This window comes from Prinia subflava, chromosome 6 (genome assembly GCF_021018805.1).
Source record: "Prinia subflava isolate CZ2003 ecotype Zambia chromosome 6, Cam_Psub_1.2, whole genome shotgun sequence".
Taxonomy (NCBI): Eukaryota; Metazoa; Chordata; class Aves; order Passeriformes; family Cisticolidae; genus Prinia; species Prinia subflava.
Genome location: NC_086252.1, coordinates 23,369,483 through 23,391,306, shown reverse-complemented (window position 1 = coordinate 23,391,306; position 21,824 = coordinate 23,369,483). Strand labels below are relative to the sequence as shown.

The following is a 21,824-nucleotide window of genomic DNA, read 5'->3' as shown; positions in this document are numbered from 1 at the left end:
TCCCTGCCACCACAGCTGGACAGAGCCAGCTCTGCTCCCCAGTCCCCGGGGAAGCAGAGCAGAGCTTTGAGCTCGGCACTGTCACCCCACAGGCAGCTGCCTGGTCCTGCAGTCTTTCCTCCTCCTCCAGTGCCAGCTCCGTGTCCCGAGGGAGCCACTGCTGCAGGCTACACAGGAGAAGGGAAAAACCGGCCCACCTTCCTCGGGGCTGGCCCCTGCCTGCGTGGGGAGAGATGAGTCAGGGGTACAAAGCGAGCTCCCCTGGGCTCCCACCCACGCCCAACAACACTCACGGGGGCCGGGTGGCCGTGCCCACGCAGCTCCGCAGGCTGCTGGGGAGGCAGCAGGTACCAGCTGGGCTCAGCTGCCCTGGCTTGGGCTCCGGAGAGACAATAGGCTGGAAGAATGATTCTGTAGGACAGAGTGGGGACAGCTATCTCACCCCAGCCATGGGCAACCAGGACCCTTCAAAGAGGCCGAAGGCCAGGGTGAGTCGGGGCTGGGGCTCCTGTGCTCACCACATTCACGTCTCAGGGCTGGCACTGGCACCAGGTTCTCCTGCTCTGTCTCCACAAAGCCTTTCCAGAAGTTAGGTGGCAGTGAAAGGAGATGGGCCACCACCTGGGCAGAGACACATGTAGGACAGGGACACTGGCAGTGCCCAGGGTACACCCGACACCTCAGGGAGCCCTCACCTTGCACTGCCGAGGCGTGTCCTCCATGATGGCGAGCGGCGTGGGGTTGGCTGAGCTGTGTCCCACCAGCGTAGGGCCAAACACGCGGGACAGGTTGAGCACATCCATCTTGCAGTCAGGGCTGTGTGACACCCTGCAGGGGGGACAGAGGGAAGGAGAATGCTGCCTGGCCAGGGGATCTGCATCCTAGGGCACAAAGCCTGGGGGAGGGACAGACAGCCAGGTGATGGGGACAGACTGTGCCAGGATGAGCCACTCACCTAAGCAGGTGCAGCATGAGAAAGGCCAGGGTATCCCTGTTGGCTGGGGGCAGCTTGCTCACCACATGGCATAGGGCTGTGTCCCTGGCAGCATCATCGGGGATGTCTGTGGCAGCACCAGGGAGCAGTGTTAGGGGAGAAGCACTCCCTTCCCCCTCCCCCACGTTGGGACTCCCTGCTCACCGGCAGCCCTCAGGAAGGCAGGGTGGAGGCTGAAGGTGACCAATGGTTCCTTGAGCCCCCGCAGAAAGTCCTTGAGCACCCCACAGACTACATGGATGTCAGTCACACTGCTGAGGGCAGGCAGTGCACCCCCAGCCCGCAGCAGCTTCCTCTTCCACTCTCGTACCAGCTGCTCCGCACCTGGCACCCGGTACAGCCCTGTCTGGGGCACAGGGAAAGGGGCTCAGCCCCGTGGGAACCACAGCATTGCCACCTTCACCATCCTGGCCCCTACCTCTGTCAAGCCTCGTGTCTCCACCTCGGTCACACACTGCACCACCAGCGTGGGCACCAGGGGCGGCGTGGAGGGCGCGAAGTCAGCCAGCACACCCTGGGGAGAACAACCCCAACCTGTGCTGCACCCACGGCCCAGCCCTGCAGCCAGGGCGGGCAGAGGCCCAACATCCTAGGGCCAGTAGCCCTGAAGCCTCACAGGGACGTGGAGAGGCCGCCCCACCTCACGGGGCCAGGCGTGGTGGTGAGGCCTGGGTGTGCAGAGGCTGGGGCACTGCTCCCGACACTTGGTGTGTAGCAGCTGCTGGCACTGGCAGCACTTGAGGGCAGTCTTCCCAAAGCGGATGCGGGAACCACAGACACAACATGGCTCAGGACGGATCACCTGTGGAGGGGGAACAGGATCAGGAGCCCCCCTTCTTGCAGACACCCAGTACCACTCCTTTATCTTCTCCCAGCTAGGTCCCACTGTCTCCATCCGTTCCCCTTGCAGGCAGAGCTAAGGGGTTGGGGAATGAAAGACAGCCTTGCCCCCAACCCCATAACTCTCTCCCCTGCCCACCTCCCCAGAGGAGAGAGAGGTTGGGTCACGCACCGTTTTGGAGGTGAACTTGTGCTGGACTGGTGGGAGACTCGGTGGAGGTGAGGGGAAAGGGGCTGCTGCTGGCTGTCCCTCTGAGCTGCCCTCAGTGCGGCTCTCCTGCCCTGCAGTGTGGCGGCCCAGATCTTCACTGGTGCCCCACACCGTGGTCAGCTCTGCAGAGGGAGGAAGCAGTGGAGGGAGACCTGAAAGGCAAGCCACTCCATCACCCACCAAGGATGTGGGGAGGTTTCCCACCTCCCAGGGAGTCTCTGCATGAGACAGTGGCATTTGGCATGTCCAGAGGGCCCCAGTACCTCCACAGTGGGAATAAGCACCCCCCGACAGATCCCCTCTCTCCCCTGTGACAGCAGCACCTTGAGGCTGGTCCCATACCACCCATCAAGCCCCCTCTCAGCCCCTCCTGTGACCTGCACATGTGGAGACACGGTGTCCCTGGCGAGAGCGGCGTTGAGGCACCAGAACAGCAGGCAGGAGGTCAGCAGGGCCTGGGACCTCAGCAGGAGGGGGCATAGCAGGGACACTCACCTGTCAAAATGGGAGACCAATAAGATACACAACTGCAGCCCCATAGTTCTCCAGCATCTCCCACATGATCTCTGGTCCACCTGATCCCCATCCCTGTGGTCCTGCACAGTCAGGGATGCTGCCACCATGGGTATGGGGGAGATGCAGGCTTCAGGGCAGTGGTCCAGCATAGCCAGGGATGCTGTCTCTACTGGGACCAAGGTGATACAGGCTAAAGGACACAGGCACCCAGAGGAGACAGCTGAGCACTGGACTCACAGCATCCACAGGACCGAGGGCTGCAGCATTGCCTTCTGGCACTGGGAAAGCCCATGCTCCCCATCCCTGCCCAGGGCACGCTGGGGTCTCTACTCACAGCATTTTGAGGTACCATAGAAGAACGGTGTCGCTTTGCCATCACCACAGGGCCAACCTGAGGGGCCAGGGACACACGCTGGAAACAGAAGATAGTGTGAAGAGCAGGCAGAGACCCCCGCCTCTGACTTCTCCCCATACCCCAGAGTAACCAAGCCAAGTGACCTCAGCCCAACAAAAAGTCCCAGTCTCACCCTACTCCCTCAGCACTGCCTGCCCCGCACCAGGCATCATGGGGACCCAGGCTTCCCCACCGGGTAAGAGCCAGCCCTGGGGCTGGGGGAAGCCAGGTCAGGCCTGCAATGCAGAGGTGCAAGCAGAGCGGGGTGCGGGGTGCCCGCATATGGCAATGAATTATTGAGGAGCCCAGCTGGGCCACGGTGGAACGTAATGGAGTTTCTATTGATCGCAGGAGGTTTGCCGAGAGACGATGCTCCCAGCCCAGCATCAATAAATTAAATTCCCTGCCAGGCTCCTTGCAGCCTCCTGTGCTGGGATGGAGAAGTATCTGGGTGTCCTCACCTTGCACGGCACAGGGCCAGCACCCCAGCCTGGGATGCACACTGGGACCTTGGTGGGCAGAGGGACCCAAAGGACACATTGAAGGAGTGTGATCAGAGTTGGGGTATCCTCACCCACACAAGGGCGCAGACACCACCTCAACACCAGCCCCCAAAGCTGCCACATCCCATCATTTCCTCATACCTGCTTGTCTGGAACTTTGCGCTTCAGGGTCCGCACTACCGTCATATCAACATCCTGAAAAGCAGCAGGGGGTCTGGGGCTGCATCAGGCCAGAGGCATCCCCAACATTCATCTCCAGCTCTGATAGCAGCCCAGCCCTAACCATGAACAAAGGGGCTGTGCCACTTTGTGGCAGAAGTGGGGCAAAACGACCCCCTCACTATTGGGGTGAGCCCTGAGACTCACAGCCGAACACTTCTTACCACGTCATCCTCAGTGCGGTCATAGCTGATGTCCGAGTGGGACAGGAGGGACTGGCACGGCTCGTCCACTGCAGATGACCTGCAGAGTGAGCTCAGCTGGAGCAATTCCCCCCTCAGCCAGCACCTACTCGTACAGCTGCTCCTGGGAGCTCACAGCTCTTGCTCTGCAGAGCCCAAGCACCTCCTTGCCCAGCCAGACCCTCAAGCCCAAGCAGTGATGAGGGTGAGAGGGGCACAGCCGACCCCAGGGCAGACCAAGGGGCTGGGGTGAGGACTGCCACCCCTGCTCACCTCCTGCCGGGTGCCAAGGCTGCCCCAAGGCGCCGACCAGCCAGGGCACTGAGAACAGAGCACTGCTCCCTGCTCAGTGCCTCGTTTCCCCATGGTTCCCGCATCAGCAGCTCAAGGACCAGCTGAAGTTTGCGCTCCTGCAAGTGAAACAGGGCGGTGGTGAGCAGGCTGAGAGCCCCTAGCCAGCCCCGCAGGGTACCCCTGCAGTTCGCACCCTGACCTGCTTCTCCAGCTCAGCCTCTGCCCGGTGCCGCTTCTTCATCTCCACCTCCACTTGGTTTCGGGCGTGCTTGAGCTTCACCTCCAGCGCTGCCCGCTCGGCCTCCACACGGGCCAGCTGCTCGCGGGCACGACGCCCATCCTGCTCCAGCCGGCAGCATCTCTGGCGCGTCGCCTCAAAGCACCGAGCGATCTGGATGTACTCTAGGGGCAACAGCAGTGGGTGGGCAGCCGGGACCGGGAGCCAGCCCCCAGCTTCACCAAACCACACCGGCGGCAGAGACGGGGGTGCCGGTGTGCCCTGGGCCGAAGGGTTACACACACCCACCTTCCTCCACGCTGCCGCCGAGCTCCAGGAGCTGAAGCCCCTGCTCCAGCCGGGCCAGGAGCTGCCCGCAACGCTGCCGCAGCATCCTGCCGCCCGGGACGGGACGGGGCCCCCGCAGCCAGGCACCCCTTCCCACGTATGCACCCGCAGCTCCTGCCCCACGCTTTCCTCCGACCGCCAGGATACTCCGTGGGGCCTCGGGAGGGCGCAGGCTCGGGGTAAGGGGCCCTCCCGGCCGGCCTATGTGGGCCGGGGGCCGGGGTGGAGCCCGTCCCGGCCCCGCCTCCGCCTCCCGCCGCCACCGGGGTCCGACCCGCCGCCCTGGCGGCTGCCGGCGCCGTGGAGCGTTCCCGAGGTCTCAGGGCGTGGGATGCCCCGGGGTGCGGGTGGCAGCACTGGCTGCGGGGTGGCGGAGCAGGGTGAGGGTTGCCTTTGGGGGCGGGGGATGCCCAGGCACTGGGTGTACCTGATGGGAGCACTTAAAGGGTGCAGGGGCAGTGGGTGCGGGATGCTCGGGGCGTGCGGGGGCATCGGGGGGACCACCGGGCGTGGGAGCGCTGGGCGTGCAGGGATGCTGGAGGAGGCACCGCTTTCCCCCGCCCGCATCCCGGGAACGGCGCGGGCGGGGCCGGAGGAGCCGATGTCCTTGTCCGCTGTCCCCCAGCGCCGTGTCCCGCATACCGAGCGGCAGGCGGGGGCGGCGGGGATCCCCCGCACCGGGTCTCCTGGCCTGGTCCGTGTCCTCCAGATGGAGCCACCTCCCCGCCGCAAAGCCCCGCCGCTGCCCGCGTTGCCCGTACTCTGCCCCTGGGTCCCTTGCCCGGGGGTCCCCAGGGCTGCCTCCGGCCCCGTGCCGCCTCCCTGCCGGAGCCCCCGGGCCCTGGCGGCCCTGCTTTCTCGCGGGAGGGTCCGGGCAGGGTGCGGGGGGTGCCGGTGAAAGGCAGCTCCCCCTCGCCGGTGCCTGTCCCGACCTGCTAGGAATACCGGGAATAGCAGCGGTGCTGGCGGCAGGGTTGGGTGTGCACATCCTTGCACACACACACAGACACACACACACACACACACAAATACACACGAACAACTCGCAGAATCCTCGCGGGCCTTCACACCTCCCCAGCTGACACTGACCTGGAGCAGAGGTTTTGTGCCCTGTGGACACACAGCACCTGGTCCATCCCAACACCTTGGTGACTCTTGGGAGTGTCTGTGGGCTCAACAGGCTTCTTTACCTGTGCTAGTCCCTCAGTCAGAGCCTAGACAGTGACAAGAAAGGGGTATGGGAGAGTACTGCTACATGCAAGGGATGTGTCTCTGGCACTTGGTGAGAAAATAGCCAGGATCTGGAAAATATCTATAGAGTTTGTGTCACTCAAAGGGCTGAACATAATCAGCATTTGTGGCCGAGGTAGTGTGGTACCAGGGACACTGGCCAGGATAGTGCTTGATGGGTGCTGCTGCCTGGGCTCCAGACAGTGCCAAGGCATGGTCCCCCTTTGGGACAGAGACCATCAGGGGTCTGGAAGCACCCTGGCAAGGCTTTGCTCCATCCTGTGGCAGACCATGGGGAACAGAGGGTGTTTCTCACCGAAGCTCCTTCCTCCCAAGGTTGAATATGAGTCAGGTTTTGGAGCGACTTTAATTACTACTGGATCGATAGGCTCAGCATGGCCAAGCAAAATCCAATTGCAGCCCCGGGGGCCTGCCTGCTCAGCCCTCCCTGCCCACTCATCCCTCCCTGCCTGCCTCTGGGGAGGCACAGGTATCCTGCCTCTCTGTGGATGCTCTTCAATCCCACTGGTCCAGCACAGGGGGCGAGACCCCATTCCACATATGGAGCCAGCACCCCACTTGCTCCGCCTTAGCAGGGGACATGCATTCCTGGAGCAGGGCAGCAGATGGAGATGGCCCAGCATTGCCAGTGCTACCCATGGGAACACACACATCCCTGAGCCCCTTTCCACACCCAATGCATGGAGCAGGTCAGTGGTCCTGGACCCGCCTTGCACCCTGGGCACAAGCCTGGGAACCCGCAGGAGGGCAGAGCGGACTTGGTAACATGCAGACAGCCCCTCCTATGCCCAGGGATGGGTGGGGGGTATTTGCCACCCACCCTGTGTCCCTGCCACCACCTGCTCCCCCCTCCCAAGCCACCCTGGCTTGGCCAGGTACTGCATAAATAGCTGTTTGTGTCTCCACTCGGCCCCTGCGTGGGAAATAATATCGGCTGATGGAACATAATGCCCTGCTTCACATGTTCAATTTTATCATTTTCCGAGGCAGGCAATCTTCGTTTAAAGCTGAATGGGCTGGGGAATGTTAATGAAGCGCCGGCGCTGCTCTGCACCGCGCTTTATCTCTTCGAGAATAATTTGGGTGAGCTCGGAAATAGAGTTCCCAGTCCCAATTCAAGTGGCGGCAGCACCGCATGCCGATAAAAGTGTAATTCCTGGCCAGCGCGTGGCCCTGAATACATGACAGTTTAACTCTTGGGGCCCCGCTGGGATATGCTGCCTGCAGCTGCCTGCTGCCTGCTTTGGGCCCCTCTGCCCTGTGCCCAGCACCAGCGTGGGTGCTCAGCCCGGGCAGGATGCGATCTGTCACTCCCACTCACCCCAGCCAGGGAGCAAAGTGTGCGGAATGGGGAGGAGAGATAAGAGGGCTGGAGCTGAGCTGGAAGAAACCAGTCTCCCTGGACAGACAGGACCCCACAGGCAGACCTGCAGGGTGCTCTGGGATTGGGGCTCTGCTGGGAAAGGGATGCCCCAGATCCAGGGATGCCCAGGCACTGAGAGAGAGGGAGGATGAGAGGGAGGAAGGGAGGGGCTGGTTGGGGAACAGGCACGAGGGAGAGAGCAGAGGAGAGAGGTCCAAGGGAGCATCACCTCCAGACAGACTGGCAGAGCCAGGTGGGTGCTCATAGGCCAAGGGCACATGGCTGGTTGAGAGACTCCCCCAGGAGTTCCCCTAGGCCCTGGTGATCATTGAGGGGAGCAAAGATAACTTGCAGAAGGTGTTTGCTGGTCCTGGAAGGAGAAATTCCGGTTAGCAGGAGCAAGCAGCCTTGTCCCCAAAGAGAAAGCCTTGGGTGGTCTGCCTGGTCTTGCCTGATCTCGCTCTAAGCCCAGCCGTAGTCTGTCTCCAGCTCTCTCCAGCTGTGGCAGCAGGTACCTGCACGAGGTGATCCTTGGGCCTTCAGATGCAGTGGGTGGCTGTTCCCAGGGCAGCACAGCACCCTGGTGTCTCATGTCCTCAACCATCCCACCCTGAAGACACTGGGAAGGCAGTGCCTTGGCCCAGTGAGGGTCAGTGAGCCCTCTTGGGCACCACTCTGGCCCCTCTCTGGTGGGGCAGTAAAAGACCCTTCCCCAGGGAATAAATGGTGTGGGCAGGTTTCCAGCACCGTTAATCAGGGCTGCAAGAGCCAGGATTAATGTGCACTCCAAGGCTCTCCAGTCCCAGCTGTGATCCAGCCCTCTGCTCTCAACCAGAGCCGCCTCCACGCGCTGAATTATCAGCCTGAGTAATTAAGTGGAGAGCTTTGTTTTAATGCAGACATCTGATGCCTTCGCACTGAGGAGCACAACAACTGTCGCGGGTGTTTATGCTCCGTGCAACACATCTGGCTCACAGGGAGAAAATCCATCTCCACCGCTGTGCGAGATGAAAGGGAATGCGGCTCGGGTGTGGAGAAAGGGAAGCACGGCTGTGCAGCCGGTGTGGGGGGCAGCACCCATCCCTCTGGATCGTCCCAGCGGGTCCCTGCACCCTGCTGGCAGGAGGCTCTGCCTCAGGGCTGCCCGGCAAAGCACGCGTCCCCTCCCCGCCGCAGCACGCAAGGCAGCACAATGCGCTGTGAGATGAGGGATAATTACAAGCTTGGAGATAAATGGAAATAGGGCAAAATAAACACGGGTTTATCAGAAGTAGATGGTGCCTGGCTCACCTGATACCTGCTGCTGATAAGAGAACTGGTTGTTGGAAGGAGGAGGGATGCAGATCTAAAAGCAGCCACTGTGCCATGCAGAATATTATTGCTTTGCACAGATTAGGGGATTAGCACCAGTGCAAGGAGCTGGAAAGAGGTTGGTGTGGGAAGAAGCCAGGCTGCAGGGAGAGAGGAGACAGCATGCAAGGGAGAGATCCTGCTGGGACTGCTGTGGATGTGCCTCATTTAATAGCTTCCTCTGTTGCCCCAAAAGTGAGGGCTGTGAGGAAATCTGCTGATGCTGCACAAACACAGATCTCTCTGCTTGGCCCCTGATTCACTGTGCTTTGTTCATTGCTCCCACTTGAGACGTCTGAGAAGTCTCATCGATTTAGTGCTTTTCTTATGGGGCAGCCTGGCTGGCCTGACACCAGGGTGAGCTGTGCCCCTTATCCACGAGCTTCCCCAGCATCTCATGATCCCCAGCATTTTGTGAGTGCTCCCAGCAGAAGGATTCGCTCACTCTGCCCCGAGGCAGGGCTGTTTCCACCAGAGAGCTTGCCATGGCCTCCAGCCCCTCAAGCCCCTGGATGCTTGGCACTGCTGGGACAGGGGAAGTGGCTGAAGGGGACAGAAAGAGGGACTCGTCAGCAAGGCGAAAGCAGACTCCAGCTGGGAGTGTAACTGCTGTATGTGGTGCTCCCAGTGTGTGCATCAAAGGAACCCATGGAGAAAAACTGTTTTAAAGAAGAAATGCTCCAGGTGGCTTCCAGCAAAAAACCACGCTCTGGGCTGCTCTCCCACAGAGAAAAACATGTTGAAATTTGGTAGGGGACCTCTGACCCTGATCTAGTCGAGGAGCAAATGCCGTTGTGGTTGAGTGAAGCTGCCTTGCCAAGGCTCATCTAACTCCCTGTGGTGTTGAGCAGTCGGGGTTGCTGCAGGTCTGCTCCCCAGAAGCGCTGCCAGTCGGGACCATGTGCTGGAATAGGCTGTGCCTGGACATGCAGACACTCAAGGGGCTTTGGAAAAATCTGGTAACAAAAACAGAGCAGAGGGTGTTTGAAGGAGCGGCACAAAATCATCCCGCTCTGGCAGCCTGGGGTAATTTGAGGCTGGGAAATGTGAGCTGAAGCAGCAGGGGCCACATAGCCACCTCAGGGCAAGCAGGCTGATTTATTGCCTGCATGAGTCGAAATTGCAGCCCATGCTGGGGGGAGAGGCAGGACCAGATCCCCCGCCTAGAGATGCTCATGGCAGAACAGCAGAAATGCCACGCATAGTAGACGCATGGGAACAGCTTGAGACATCCCATCCAGTCATGCCTGGCTGGGCATGACTGCTACCCACACTCAGTGCCTCCTCCCAGCCAGAGCTCTGCAAGCAGAGCCCATGGCAGGGCCAGAAGAGCCCTGAAGCAGCCTCAGGTATGTGGAGATGGTGGCCCCAAACAAGTGCAATGGGGGCACTGGGCTGGCTATGGGCACAGTCCTATAGGGACATCCCAATCATCCAGATACAACACTGGTGCTCCTGTCACTGCCACCTCGGGAGGCGGATCATGGAGCAGAAGCTGCAGCATATTTACCTGGGTGGGAGAAGAGGGGCTGCTCTGATGGCACTGCAATCACTGGTGTCACAGGATGCCACCATGCTCCCCTCGTGCCCAGGGTCACCCCATCTCCCTCGCCTCCTCAGCTGCACCCAGCCCAGGTGGGGGATGGTTGTTCCCACCAATTGGAATTAGTTCCCTGAGATGCTATATCAAATGCTTTAATAAAAGCCTGATATTTCATACCTCCTGTCTCTTCACCATCAATTTATTTAGCAATTTTACCAAAAAAATGCTGTGAAGTTGGACTGGGTAGATTTATTCTCTGTGAGCTCCAAGCATATCTTTATTGCTCCCTGTTCCCTTGCCCTCGAGGTCTTCAGAAGCATTTTTCTCTTAATATTTGCTCTATTATGTTACCAGGGATGAAGCTCTGTTGATGGGCAGTAATTGCCTGAATTGCCCAGCCTTCCCGTGATAAAGATTGGTACCTTACCAGCAGCTGCCTCCCTGCTCTCCTGTCCTTCATCACAACATTATTGACTAGGAAAGTTCATTAATGAGACTCCTAATGACTGCAGCTGTGCCAGCCCAGCCCACAGTGCTAACCTCTCCCATGTTTTGCTTGGTGGCTGCTTGTAGGAGGAGGCATTGCAGGATGTTTTTTGCATCTTTGGAGCCATGTGGGTGACTGAGCCATTTCTAAAACCCTGCTGACTCCCTTTGCCAGAGCATGCTGTTCCTGCCTTGACCTCACATTCCCCTTGTTTTTGCAGACCAGCCCCTCTATGCAGGCTGTATTGGCCAGACAGTGAAGGGGAGCTCTAGGTCAGCAGTGGTTAAGAGGTTTTGGGAGGTCCTGGGAGCATTCCTGAGGCTCCTCTATCCCAGTATCTGCTTTGCTGCCCACTGTGCCAGCACCAGCAGCCAATAGCCAGGCTGGCATCGAGCCAGGCATGATGCCGGGATTAGGCACTGCCTCCTACAAATGAGCTGTTAATTATCATAATCTGGTAATTGAGAAAAATCTAATTATGCAAAGCTAATGGATTTAAAGCTGTGCTGGGGAGCACAGGCCAGGGGAGCACAGCTGGGCAGGGCCAGTGTTGTCAGCCCGTGGCTACAGACACCACCAGAGCCTTGCAGTGCCTCTTGCTGCACTCCGAGGCCCTGTGGGTGCCCAGCCAGGGCTGAATATCTTCAGTCCTCTTGCTCCCCTCTAGCACCACTGGGCCTGGGAAGCAGCTCTTCCCTGAGGATCCTTACCTCTGATTTACCCATCCTCTCTCCTGGGAGGCTGGAGAACACAGCCTGCTCTCCTAGCTTGTGTGCCCTCCCTGGCCTCACAGACACAGCTGTGCTCTGTGCCTCTGCTCTGCTCCCACTGTCAGCAAACCCGTGCTGTGGGATCTGTTCTGACAGGTCCCTGGGTGGCAAGCCCAGTAAGAAAAAGCAGCATCTTTTACTAGACCAACTGGGATTGTTCAGAAAGGGACACAAACTTTTGGGTACACAAGTGCTTCTCACTGCTCACAAGCAGCTGTTTCTTTCAGCTTCAACACTGGCCTCATAAAAGATTTTGCATTTTCCTGTGCACTGTGAAGGCAAGGGATGCTGAGTGGTGCTGGCCCCTCCACCATGTCAGATGTCCTGGCCTCGAGGTAGCACCATACTAGAGAGCCTGGCATCATCTCTGTGGTGGCATGCAGGTGGTGCCAGGACCTAGCACTCCCCTGAGGTCTGTGTCACTGCTCCCAGGTGCTCTGCCACCCCTCACTCTTCCCTGTACTCATGGCAGTCTGGGCCCTTGCAGGTTATGGGGATCCCAGAGGAGGTGTTTGAGTCCAAGGGTGCAGGAGCTGTGGCAAGAGTGACACTCGACACCTTGACTCCTTGGCCAGCCTGAGGAGCTGCGCTTCAGGGCTGTGCTTCTGCAACACTGGTGCAGAACTTGGGGTTCCTCCACAGCTCCATGACCAGAGACAGGTTGACCCCCGACGCACGCCTGGCCAGGCATCTCTCCTGAGCCCAGGGCCATGCAGCACTGCCCAGGTGGCATCTACATGTCCTGCCAGGGGAAAATGAGGAATTTGCCTGTCTCCCCCTCCCTGGGGAACCCACACTAAATGCACGGAGAGGTTGGAAGTGAGCAGGACTCCAAGTAATTGCCCACAACCCCGGGGGACAGGCAGTGAGAGTGCCTTGAGCTTTCCAGGATGTTTCAGCCTCTGGCTCCAGTTCCTGCAGGATGCGGTGATCGCTAAGTACATCTGTGCTCTCGGCACTCAGCGAGCTTCCCGCTCGGGGCAGGGTGCGGCGGCAGCACCGCACCGCTCCCGCCCCGGCCCTGCCGCACATCCCTCTCCGCACAGCCCGGCCGCCCGGTGCTGTCACGGTCACCCCTCCCTCAAACCTCGTCTGGCACCTTGTGCTCCGCGGGAGAGGCAGAGCCGGCCGGCAGCATGTGGCTGGAGGAAGCTCAGGGACCTCCCCCACGCACCTGGGGTTCCCCCTGGCCCTCTGCAGCCCTTCCTGCGGGGGACTGTCCTGACAGGCACCCAGCACGCAAGGTCCCAGCCCCACGGCAGCCCCCGTGCAGCCTGGAAGAGTTTGCCAGCCGTTCCACCCTCCACGGCATCCATCACATCTTCCGGCACCGGCGCTACACCGTCCGCAACTTGCTGTGGCTGCTGGCCTTCCTGGGCTCGCTGGCCCTCCTTATTCATGCCTATGCCAAGTGTGTGGGCTTGTACTTCCAGTACCCCCACAGCACCCAGCTGGAGGAGGAGACAGAGCGCAACAAGATCTTCCCCGCCGTTACCATCTGCAACCTCAACCCCGTCCGCTTCTCACAGCTCTCCAGCCACGACCTGTACTGGGCAGGGGAGATGCTGGGGCTCCTGGACAGTGCTGGCCGGCCCCTGGTGCCAGAAAGCCCTGAGAGGAGCAGGCTGGAGGCTCTGCTGGGGACACTGGCCATGGACGAGGAGGAGAAGAGCCGTCCCTTCCACCTGGAGGAGTTTTACGAGCGTGTGGGCCACCGGCTGGACCTGGGCGAGATGCTTGTCCGCTGCACATTCGCCATGGAGGACTGCAACAGCAGCGACTTCCAGACAGTGAGTGGCCAGCGGTGGGGCATTCCGAGGGGCAGGGAGGGCTAGGAATGGCCCCTGGCTGGCACCTACAGCCTGGGGCACTGCTGTGGTGCTGATAAGGAGATCCCAGCCCCCAGTGACCAGGGATCAGGGAAGGGGAAAGATGTCAGGCAGCAGTTTTGGTGGGCTCTAAGGCCTTGGGTTTGTTGGGGCTGGGGCAGAGCCCCATGCAGAGCTGGGGTGCACTAGGCTGAGCTGGGGTGGCTCTGGCAGTGCTTGTGCTGTGAGGCCAGGCTAAGAGGCACAGAGAAAGGCCCCAGCAGAGGCAGGCTGTGACCTGCAGCCTTGTACCAGCCTGCCTGGGAAGCCTGGCTCCTTACCTCTGCCATGGGCTCTGGGGAAGAGCCAGGCTCCTGAGGGCTTGCAGAGGGAGGGAAGGTAAATCCGGGCCTGGAGGGTTTTAAAAGGGAGCAAAGCATATCTCCTCCTAGCAGAGCAGGTACCAGGAGATGGGTTGTATCCAGGCAGTAACGTAAGTGAGCAGAGGAGGGCACAATCCTGCCCTTCCAGTCAGCATGGGGACGTGCCTGGGACATGGGCACAGGGAGGTAGTTGAGCCCCTGCTGTTGTCAGAGCCAGAAGAAGTAAAAAGCTCATGAAAGTCCCCTTGATGGACACCACACAACTGCTCTTGGCACAGATGCTTGGCACAAGTTTGTGGGATCTTGGCTGGGCCAAGGGTGAGGGAGAGCTACAGCCCTGGCCTAGGGCTCCAAGCCCTCCTGGACTGGGGACAGCTGACACACAGGGGGAGTAACAGGCAGGACTGTGCAAGGCCAGCACCCCACACCAAGAGTCCTGCCAGCTCTGCTGTCCTACTGCCTGGTGGGCAGCCTTGGGGGCTGCAGCCTCCCCGGGCAGTGTGTGAGTGCCCACTGCCACTGGCTGTCCCAGCTAGCAGCTGCTCCAGCTTGGCTTATGCAGAGCTGTGAGTCGGTCTCTAATTTAGCATGACGCCTCTGCTCATCACCCTAATGAGAACAAAGTGGGGCTGTCACGCTGGGCTCACCACCAGGTGTCAGGCAGCTTCGGGGGGCACAGCCGTGTGCCAGGGGGGCAATGCGGGCTAGGGGGGACCTGCAGCTGCCTGCGTGAGCCAGCTCTTGCAGGGCCATGGCTGCTCTCACAGTCGGGCTCCTGCCACTGTGCCACCCTCCATAACCTTCCCACTGGCTGCAGGGACTCCAGTGCCCAGCCACGTGTGGCAGGGTCACCCCAGTGCGTCGGGCAGGCCTGGGTGGGATGCAGGCAGGGCAGAGGCAATGCCCAAGTGGGAGCCATCCCCTCCCTGCTTTCCTTTCTGCTCCTGAGTCAACAGCGGAGGATTACTGGGCTGTAAACAAGGGGATCAATGGTGCTGATGGGAACATTTCCTGGTAATAGCTCCGGCCTGTAAAACATAGTGCAGGGGGAGGAAGGGGAGGCTGTGCTCTCACAGCAGTTAACCCTTCCCACCCCAGCGCTGGCTTCTTGGTGCCTCGACTGGGACTCACTGTGGCTGGGCTGGATGATGCTGTGCCTTGGCTTGGGCACGCGCTCTGAGCCTCTGGGCACACAGCAAGGTAAATGCCTGTTAGAGGTGTGATGCTAAGCTGGCAATACTGGAGGAGGCATCCTGACCTCTATGACTGTAGAGTGGCTAGCCCCTGCTGCTTGGAGATGGCTGTGAAGAGGCAAGTGTCATTCCAAGGATGGGATGACCAGCACTGCTGGGAAATGTTAAAGTCATTGTAGACCCACAGCTCTGGTCTGTGCATGGGAAAACAGGGCTGCTACAGGCAAGTGAAGAGGTGCTAACAGCTGCTGTAGCATCCCCTGGCTCCTTAGCAGAGCAGAGAGTGCCATCAGCCCTTCTTGGCAGCCCAGACTGCAGGGCTTTGGACAGGTGAAAAGGTTTCTTCCTGCTGGTTGCAGGGGAGGATGTCCAGGTAAAAGGTTTCTTTCAACATCCTCAAGCATCTGCCTGAGCACCTCTACTGCTGATTTCAGCTCTGCCTGCTCTTGTCACTACCACCCCTCTAAGAGCAATAGTACCCCAACTGGCTCCAGGCTCAGGCACCAGCCCAGTCTGAGCTCACTGCCCTTCCTGTGCCACAGCTTCCCACCTCACTGCCAGCCACCCTGCTGCCCACCTCCATGCACAGGCAGCCCTGAACACGCCAAACCCCTTTCACACACACCTGCTGTGCTATTGCCCCAGCATCCGTGCTTGCACGTGCCCAGAAGTCACCCCTGCCTTGGCAGGACTCCCCAGCACTGATGCTGCCCTAGGACACTGTCCTGCTGTCACACAGCCACACTGCCACGTGCCTCGCGCTGTCTCTGCAGCCTGAGCAGAGAGGTGACGAGTACGTGGCACTCGAGCGGATGCCTGCATCCCTCTGTGGACACAGGCTGGTCATGGTGCCCTCTGCCCACCCTGCTTGGGGCTGGCAGGTAAATGTCAGCCTATTTTTATCTGCTCCCCCATAGGGCGGCTGTTCCTTCCATTCGGATGAACAGATGTGCCTCCATTTTCCATCCCACTGGGGGCCAGGGTTAATCTCCCTGATTTCACTTCCTCGTGTCCTAGAGCTGCCCTCCCTGGGTCTGGGCAGTGGGGGATCAGGACTAATCCTCCCAGGATGAGTCAGGCTGTGGTGGGCTCTCAGCCTCGCAGCACGGTGGCTCCCAAGGGCATCACCTGCTGGTGGTGAAGGCCAGCTCCCCACTCCAGGATGGCAGGGGATGCCTCCTTTCCATGGCTCAGCCAGGCTGTGTGGTATGTGCTATAGGGTTTGCACAGTGCTGGTTTGTTGTGGGGCTGGCGACACAAGACCTAGAGGAAAACTCAGGCAGCACTGAACAGCATCAGTGCAATGTTGTCTTGGTTTGAAAGACAGATATCTGCTAGGAAGGGGCAGGACCTCCCTAGAGATGGAGAATTCAAATCCCCTCCCTCCAAATTATTCCAATTAAAAGGAAAATTAAAGGAGCTTTCAGGCAGAGGTATGGGGGTAGGAATAACAGTTCTTTACTAGTATATATGACAAAACGACAAACAAACAACAACTACAGCATCAATAATAAACAGAACCAAGAACCTTGAGGGCTTTCTTTTACAAAAGCCCAGAGCAGTTTGATCTGGGTGCCCCTGCAGGACTCCGAGAGGCCGAACTGGAAGGAAGGAAAAAGTCCCGGGCTGGTGGATGAGATGAGGAGCTCTGCTCTGGCAGCTGGAGCAGCAGGGGTGTCCCGGCAGGGCTGGGCAGTGCAGGGCTACAGAGTAGCAGGAGAGCCTCAAAGGTCCGAAGAAGCAGCGGCGGTGGTGGGAGAGGCTGGAGAAAACGAGTTCAGGATTCCCGGGTACACAGCAGATGACGATAGATTTTCCCAGGACGAGGCAGAGGCAGAGGGCAGCCTGACCGTCCTCCTCGGCGCTGAGAGCAAGAGTGCCTCCCCCTCCCCCAGATCTGTCTTTTTGCCTTTCCCCAAAGCTAATCATCTCTCCCGTCTGAGGGATACTCCCAGGGACTCAAAAACAATAGGTGTAGCTTCGTGCTGCCATATCCCTTAAGCACTCTTTTTGTCCTGACTAAGTAGTCATTAAAGCTTCTTGGAAACTTATGGGAAAAAATTCTGTGAGAAGAGGGAAAAAAAAAAAAACAAAACCAAATCTAACCCCCAACAAATGTGTAGCCAGCAGCACAGGTAGTGGGGCTGCAGCTGAAACACACCTGGTGGGCACTGCCTGTGTGATTATACCTGTTTCCAGTGGTTTTCTTGGCCAGCACGGTGCAAGGCACCACCAAGGGGCTGGCGTGGCGGCCACAGCCATGCACTGTGTGATGATGTGTGTAATAGCAGGGCTGGCAGGTAATAGCAGCCTTGGAGTCCATCAATAACTCCCCTTCCTAATGGATGCCGCCCTCCCCTCTCCTGGCACAGCTGACAATTGGTTACAGAAATGCTTGCCACTCTCCCCACTGCACTGGCAAGGTGGCGTTGAGGATTTTAGCTGGACCAGGAGGTAGCTGTGCAGGTCACCTAGGTACCCTCAGCTTCACTCCCACCTTCATGCATCACACAAGAGCAGATTGTTTAATATTGATATTAATAGTTTTACCCCATTCAATTACTGATCAAAATTTACAGCTAGGGTTGCCAGCTTTAGAAATCAATCTGGCATTCTGCATGGTGGACTGGGGGCAGAGGGAAGGCAGAAGGACAGCCAGCCAGGCAGGGCCCATGGCATGGGGGCAGCACAGTGTGGGGCTGCCTGGGAACCCTGCTCACCTCCTGACTCTGCTAAACTGTCTCAGGATGATGTTCTCAGTGCTTCTCCACCGTGCTCAGCCCAAGCCCTTCCTCCCCAGCTGGCAGGTGCCAGCAGGCCCTGGGCAGCCGGCGGGCACAGCACCACTATCTCTGCCACCCAGCCGCTGCCTGCCCGCTCGCACCAGCTGCCTCTGGGAGCATCTCTGCCCCAGCTCACCTCCGTGAATATTTAAAGCTTCCCCGGGTGCTGCAGGAAAATGATAACATCAGAACTGGGGAAGAATGGGAAGCTGGGGACATTGGACAGCTGGTGGGGAGCAGCTCCTGCCCATGATTAGGGTCTGTGGCACCCCTGGCAGTGTCCCTCTGCAGCCAGGCTGGCTTTGGGGACAGGACTCACCCCTCAAGAGCAGCTGGCATGGGACTGCAACCCTGGAGCTGGAGAGAAGATATGTCCAACACAGGAGAGGAGTGTGTTATCCCACCCACAACACCTAGGATTGTCCCCAAGGGTGCAGACAGGGATCCAAGGCAGGCAGAGGTGTCAGGGCCAGCCAAGGTGCCCCGGTGTGGGGGCGGTGAGGGTGGAGGGGCGCAGGTGGGTGGCCCCCGGCCCTCTCGAGGCTGATTGCGGATCCGCCTGGCAGGGGATGCGGAACCTGCCGAAATAGCGGATTTAATTATCTCGGTGGAGCAGCGGGAAACCAGCGAGCAGGGAGAGGGTGGCGGGTACGTGGAGCTGGGGCGTCGCAGCAGGGGGGCAGCGACAGCTTGATCTAGCAAGGCTGTGCCCCACACAGCCTGCAGCCCCACAGCAGCCACTCAGCAGTCCCATGCCAAGAGCCCCCTTCCTGCTTCTCCTGCAGGAAGGATGCAGCCTCATGCTGCAGAGCAGCCCCCTCTTGAGGGTTCCCACACAGCTGGGGACCCCCTTAGCCCTGCACTCCCCTGCAGCACCCTCCCCAGCCCCAGCCCTGCTCAGTATGCTGCACGCTCCCTCTGGGCACTGGGCAGGAACTCTTCATTTCACACATCATTTCCTGCTGCTGCTGCAGAGCCACCTGCAGCCCCATCCCTGTCCCCCTTCGGCTGCCCCCATCCTCATCCCCTTGGCATCAGCCCCCCAGCTGGCCCTGGGACTGCTTGGTGCACACTGCTGTCCATGTGCCCTTGGCACTGCCCACAGCCATCGCACGCTGTCCCCTGGGAACCATTCCTTTGTCACCACCTGCCGTCCCCGTACACTCAGCACTAATCCTTGGCAGGATGCCTCATCCCTTCTGCACTGTTCCCTTATCACTGACTGCCATCCTTGTCCCCTTGGCTCCTCTAGCATCTCTTTGCCCCCTTGGCCCTTCTCCTTTCCAAGGGGTGCCCCTAACTGCCAACCCAGCCAGACTCCCCCTGCCTGCTCTGCTTTGAGCCCCAGCCAGGAAAAACTCTGCTTTTCTCCCAAGAGATGGGCCCTGGCATCCCAGGCAGCCTGGACCTGCGGTGCTCCTTGCTGCACCAGCTGCACCACAGAAGGGTGCCTGGCCCCAGAGGCCCTCAGGTCTGGAAGAGTTAACAGGCAGGGGCTAGGAGGTGAGGGAGCAGCAGGAGCAACCTGGAGTGATCAATACGGTGTGTTGGAGCCGCGCACAAATTGCAGCTTGGAGCCATAAATCTCCCTCCCGTCACATGCGATGAGGATGAGCAGGAGCTTATCTCCTGGCTGCTGTGCTGCCAGCCCTCCTCCTACACGTGCCCGCCGTGCCGGCCGCGGGACCACGCCAGTCCGGAGGGGAGCGGCGGCCTCCTGCCCCGCCAGGCACCCTGCAGGCCTCCCAGGGAGAGTGGGGGGTCAGTGGTGGGAAGGCTGGCAGCTCCCAGGCATAGGTATAGCCCGGTTGCATCCATAAGGACCACTTTTGTGGGAGCAGACACGTGGATTCAAGGGCTGGAGGCCAGGATGATAGGCTGGCTCTGGGCATGACATCCTGAAACAGCTGAAGCCGCCCTGGCTCTCCGGCTGCTCCTGCCAACCACCTGAGATGAATCACCCAGGGCGAGTGAGTCACCTGCCCGCTCCCCTGGCCTTGGCCACGTTGGCAGCAGAGCTTGGCAGCAGCATCCACTACACTTCCTCACCCTCCCCTTGGCACAGCAGCAGGGCTGTTGCTGCTCCACTTTCTGCAAGGGAAGGGCTGCGAGGAGATGTCCAAGGGCTTGTGGAAGAACAGGCAGCACAAAACACACGTCAGGGTTGCCAATAGTGAGTCCAGTGGTCTGTGTGACCCCACCCAAGCCAGGTGCCAGGTGACCCCCATCCAAGCAGCAAATGCTCCAGGCAGGCTTGCACTATAGGCACATGGTAAGCAGCCAGCTACTGGCGTCTGGCCGGGAGCAATTTAATCTGTCCAGCCCAAGGAAATCCAGCTCATCCAGATCTGGAAAGCACCAGTGCCTGGAGCAGCAGGCAGCAGGTGGGCAGGTAGGCAGGCTGCACCCACAACCCCATTCCATGACCCTGGTCAGGCTCCAGCTGGCCCAGTATTGCAGGGTCTGTTGCTTATGGGAACAGTGATGAGGCCAGGGCTGCTCTGTGCTATAAGGCTACTGCCCAGAGCATCCCTGAGGTGAGCCAGCTGATGACCCTATGGCCAGAGGAGGGCATATATGCTGTCACTTGCACCACTGCATTTGAGCCTAGAGGCTCCTGCAGCCTCCTGCTGCAGGCAGCACTGAGCAGTGGTGATTTGGCCCAGGGAGGACCAGGACATGTCGCTGGGTGCTGCCCAGAGCCCATCAGGAAACAGCCTTGGCTGCCAAGGGCTGGCAGCCACCCCCATCCTGCCTGAGAACCCGGATTGGTGTGGTGCATCACTAGCCCAGTGTGACATCAGCCATGAGCTGGGGCCCCAGAGCAGGCAGGACCCTGTCAGGACCCTGTTCCTCTCCAGGATCTCCCAACCAAGCTTACTGTGCAGTCAGCAGCTGAGCTGGCATTGATTTATTGATCCAGCATCCATAGGGCTGCGAGCTGGGAGGAGCTCAGGCTTTGATCAGCCTCCTGCAGAGGAGACAGGCATCAAAGGCTGATGTGTGGGCAGCAGCGGCCTCTCTCTGGGACAACTGGGAAATCCGGCTGCTGTCATGGTGGGCGCGGCCTGGGCTGGGGGCTGGATCCTCAGGTAGCCAGAACTGGCACCCACACCCTTCCTGGTGGTGCTGGGGAGGGGAAAAGGCTGGCAGGAGCAAGGGAACTCCTAGATGATGCTGAACCCCAGGCATGCAGGGGTGCCACAACAACAGGCAGGCAGTTTCTCTCCTGTGCTGCTGGCAGTAGTGTATCTGCCATTCCCAGCAGAAGAAGCAGACCCAGTTGCAACTGCATTCCAGGGTACAACTGGCAGTGATGTAGGGCACTGTGGGCCCCATGGCTGTGCCTGGCTCTGCCCCAGAGGTAGATGGGCAGGAGAGGTGAAGGGAGCAGGGCAGATGTTAGTACAGCTGCTGTTCAGGGGTGACAGGTGGGATAAACGATCCTGGGTTCTCCAGGGGCCAGTAAATTAGAATCAATAGGAAGCAGGAATAATTTATTTGTTTGACATCGCCTGTTAATTAACTGGGCTGATGAGTGTGATGGGGAGTGGCAGGAACCCTTCCACCTGCTCATTTGGTACCTTTCCACAAGGGCTGGGAATGTCATGGGGGAGTCCTACTCTCAGTAGCCCAGCATTGATCCCTGCCCCCAGCAGTGGGGCAGGACAGGGACAGGAGGGGACAGCATGCAAGAGCTCCTGGTGATGGCCTGACCAGCTATGGCAGGGCACTATGTGGGGAAAGGCTGAACAAGGGGATGGTGCCTGGCCAGCAGGCCAGCAGTGCACATGGTCCCTGCACGGTCCCCCTTGCTCAGCATTTCCTCCGTGCCCAGGCACTGCTAGACCTTGGCTCCTGCACCTCCATGGCTGCTGCAGCTCTGGTGTGGCCCTTGTACTCCACCAGCTGAGCATGCCTCCAACCAGGGCTACCTCTGCAGCCTGCCTCTACTTCCTCCCACTGTTGCCCTGTCCCCAGCACAGCTGGTGGCTGCCCTGGCAGGGTCCCTGGCTTGGTGCTCGTCCACGTGTTGTCCACACTCCCAGCACATGTCCTGGGCTCTGCCCTGCCTGCATCCTGCCACGCTCACACACATCCCTGGCAGCTCCATCAGGAATGGCTGCAAGCACAACTGGCTGCTGATGTGTGCCTAGCAGTGGCACCCCCACCAG

The 21,824-nt window shown here is 59.6% G+C and overlaps 2 protein-coding genes across 2 annotated transcripts in view; one reads left to right on the top strand and one right to left on the bottom strand.

The window, feature by feature from the left end:
- Positions 1–9: 9 nt before the first annotated feature.
- On the bottom strand, positions 10–4,764 carry LOC134551843 (rac GTPase-activating protein 1-like). The gene is made up of 16 exons (XM_063399831.1): positions 4,680–4,764; positions 4,353–4,555; positions 4,133–4,269; positions 3,842–3,920; positions 3,600–3,653; positions 2,896–2,973; positions 2,423–2,540; positions 2,007–2,167; positions 1,635–1,796; positions 1,413–1,508; positions 1,139–1,340; positions 956–1,061; positions 696–828; positions 519–621; positions 294–411; positions 10–219 (listed from the first exon to the last, which is right to left on the bottom strand). The coding sequence occupies exons 1-16, from the start codon at positions 4,762–4,764 to the stop codon at positions 168–170; spliced, it is 1,887 nt and encodes a 628-aa protein (XP_063255901.1). The 3' UTR covers positions 10–167.
- A 7,773-nt stretch (positions 4,765–12,537) lies between these two features.
- ASIC4 (acid sensing ion channel subunit family member 4) overlaps positions 12,538–21,824 on the top strand; it is a 63,560-nt gene continuing 54,273 nt past the window's right edge. The window contains exon 1 of the mRNA XM_063400690.1: positions 12,538–13,272. Coding sequence (XP_063256760.1) covers positions 12,619–13,272 — 654 coding nt within the window. The 5' untranslated portion in view covers positions 12,538–12,618. The remainder of the gene's footprint in view (positions 13,273–21,824) is intronic.

What these genes read in the sequence shown, in the direction of transcription:
- LOC134551843 (XM_063399831.1), bottom strand. Translation starts at nt 4,764, where the DNA reads ATGCTGCGGCAGCGTTGCGGGCAGCTCCTGGCCCGGCTGGAGCAGGGG. An exon ending in CCGTGTCTCCACATGTGCAG is followed by an intron (nt 2,168 to 2,422) that starts GTCACAGGAGGG and finishes CTCCCTCTGCAG; the next exon opens with AGCTGACCACGGTGTGGGGC. An exon ending in TGCCTTCCTGAGGGCTGCCG is followed by an intron (nt 1,062 to 1,138) that starts GTGAGCAGGGAG and finishes GTGCTGCCACAG; the next exon opens with ACATCCCCGATGATGCTGCC.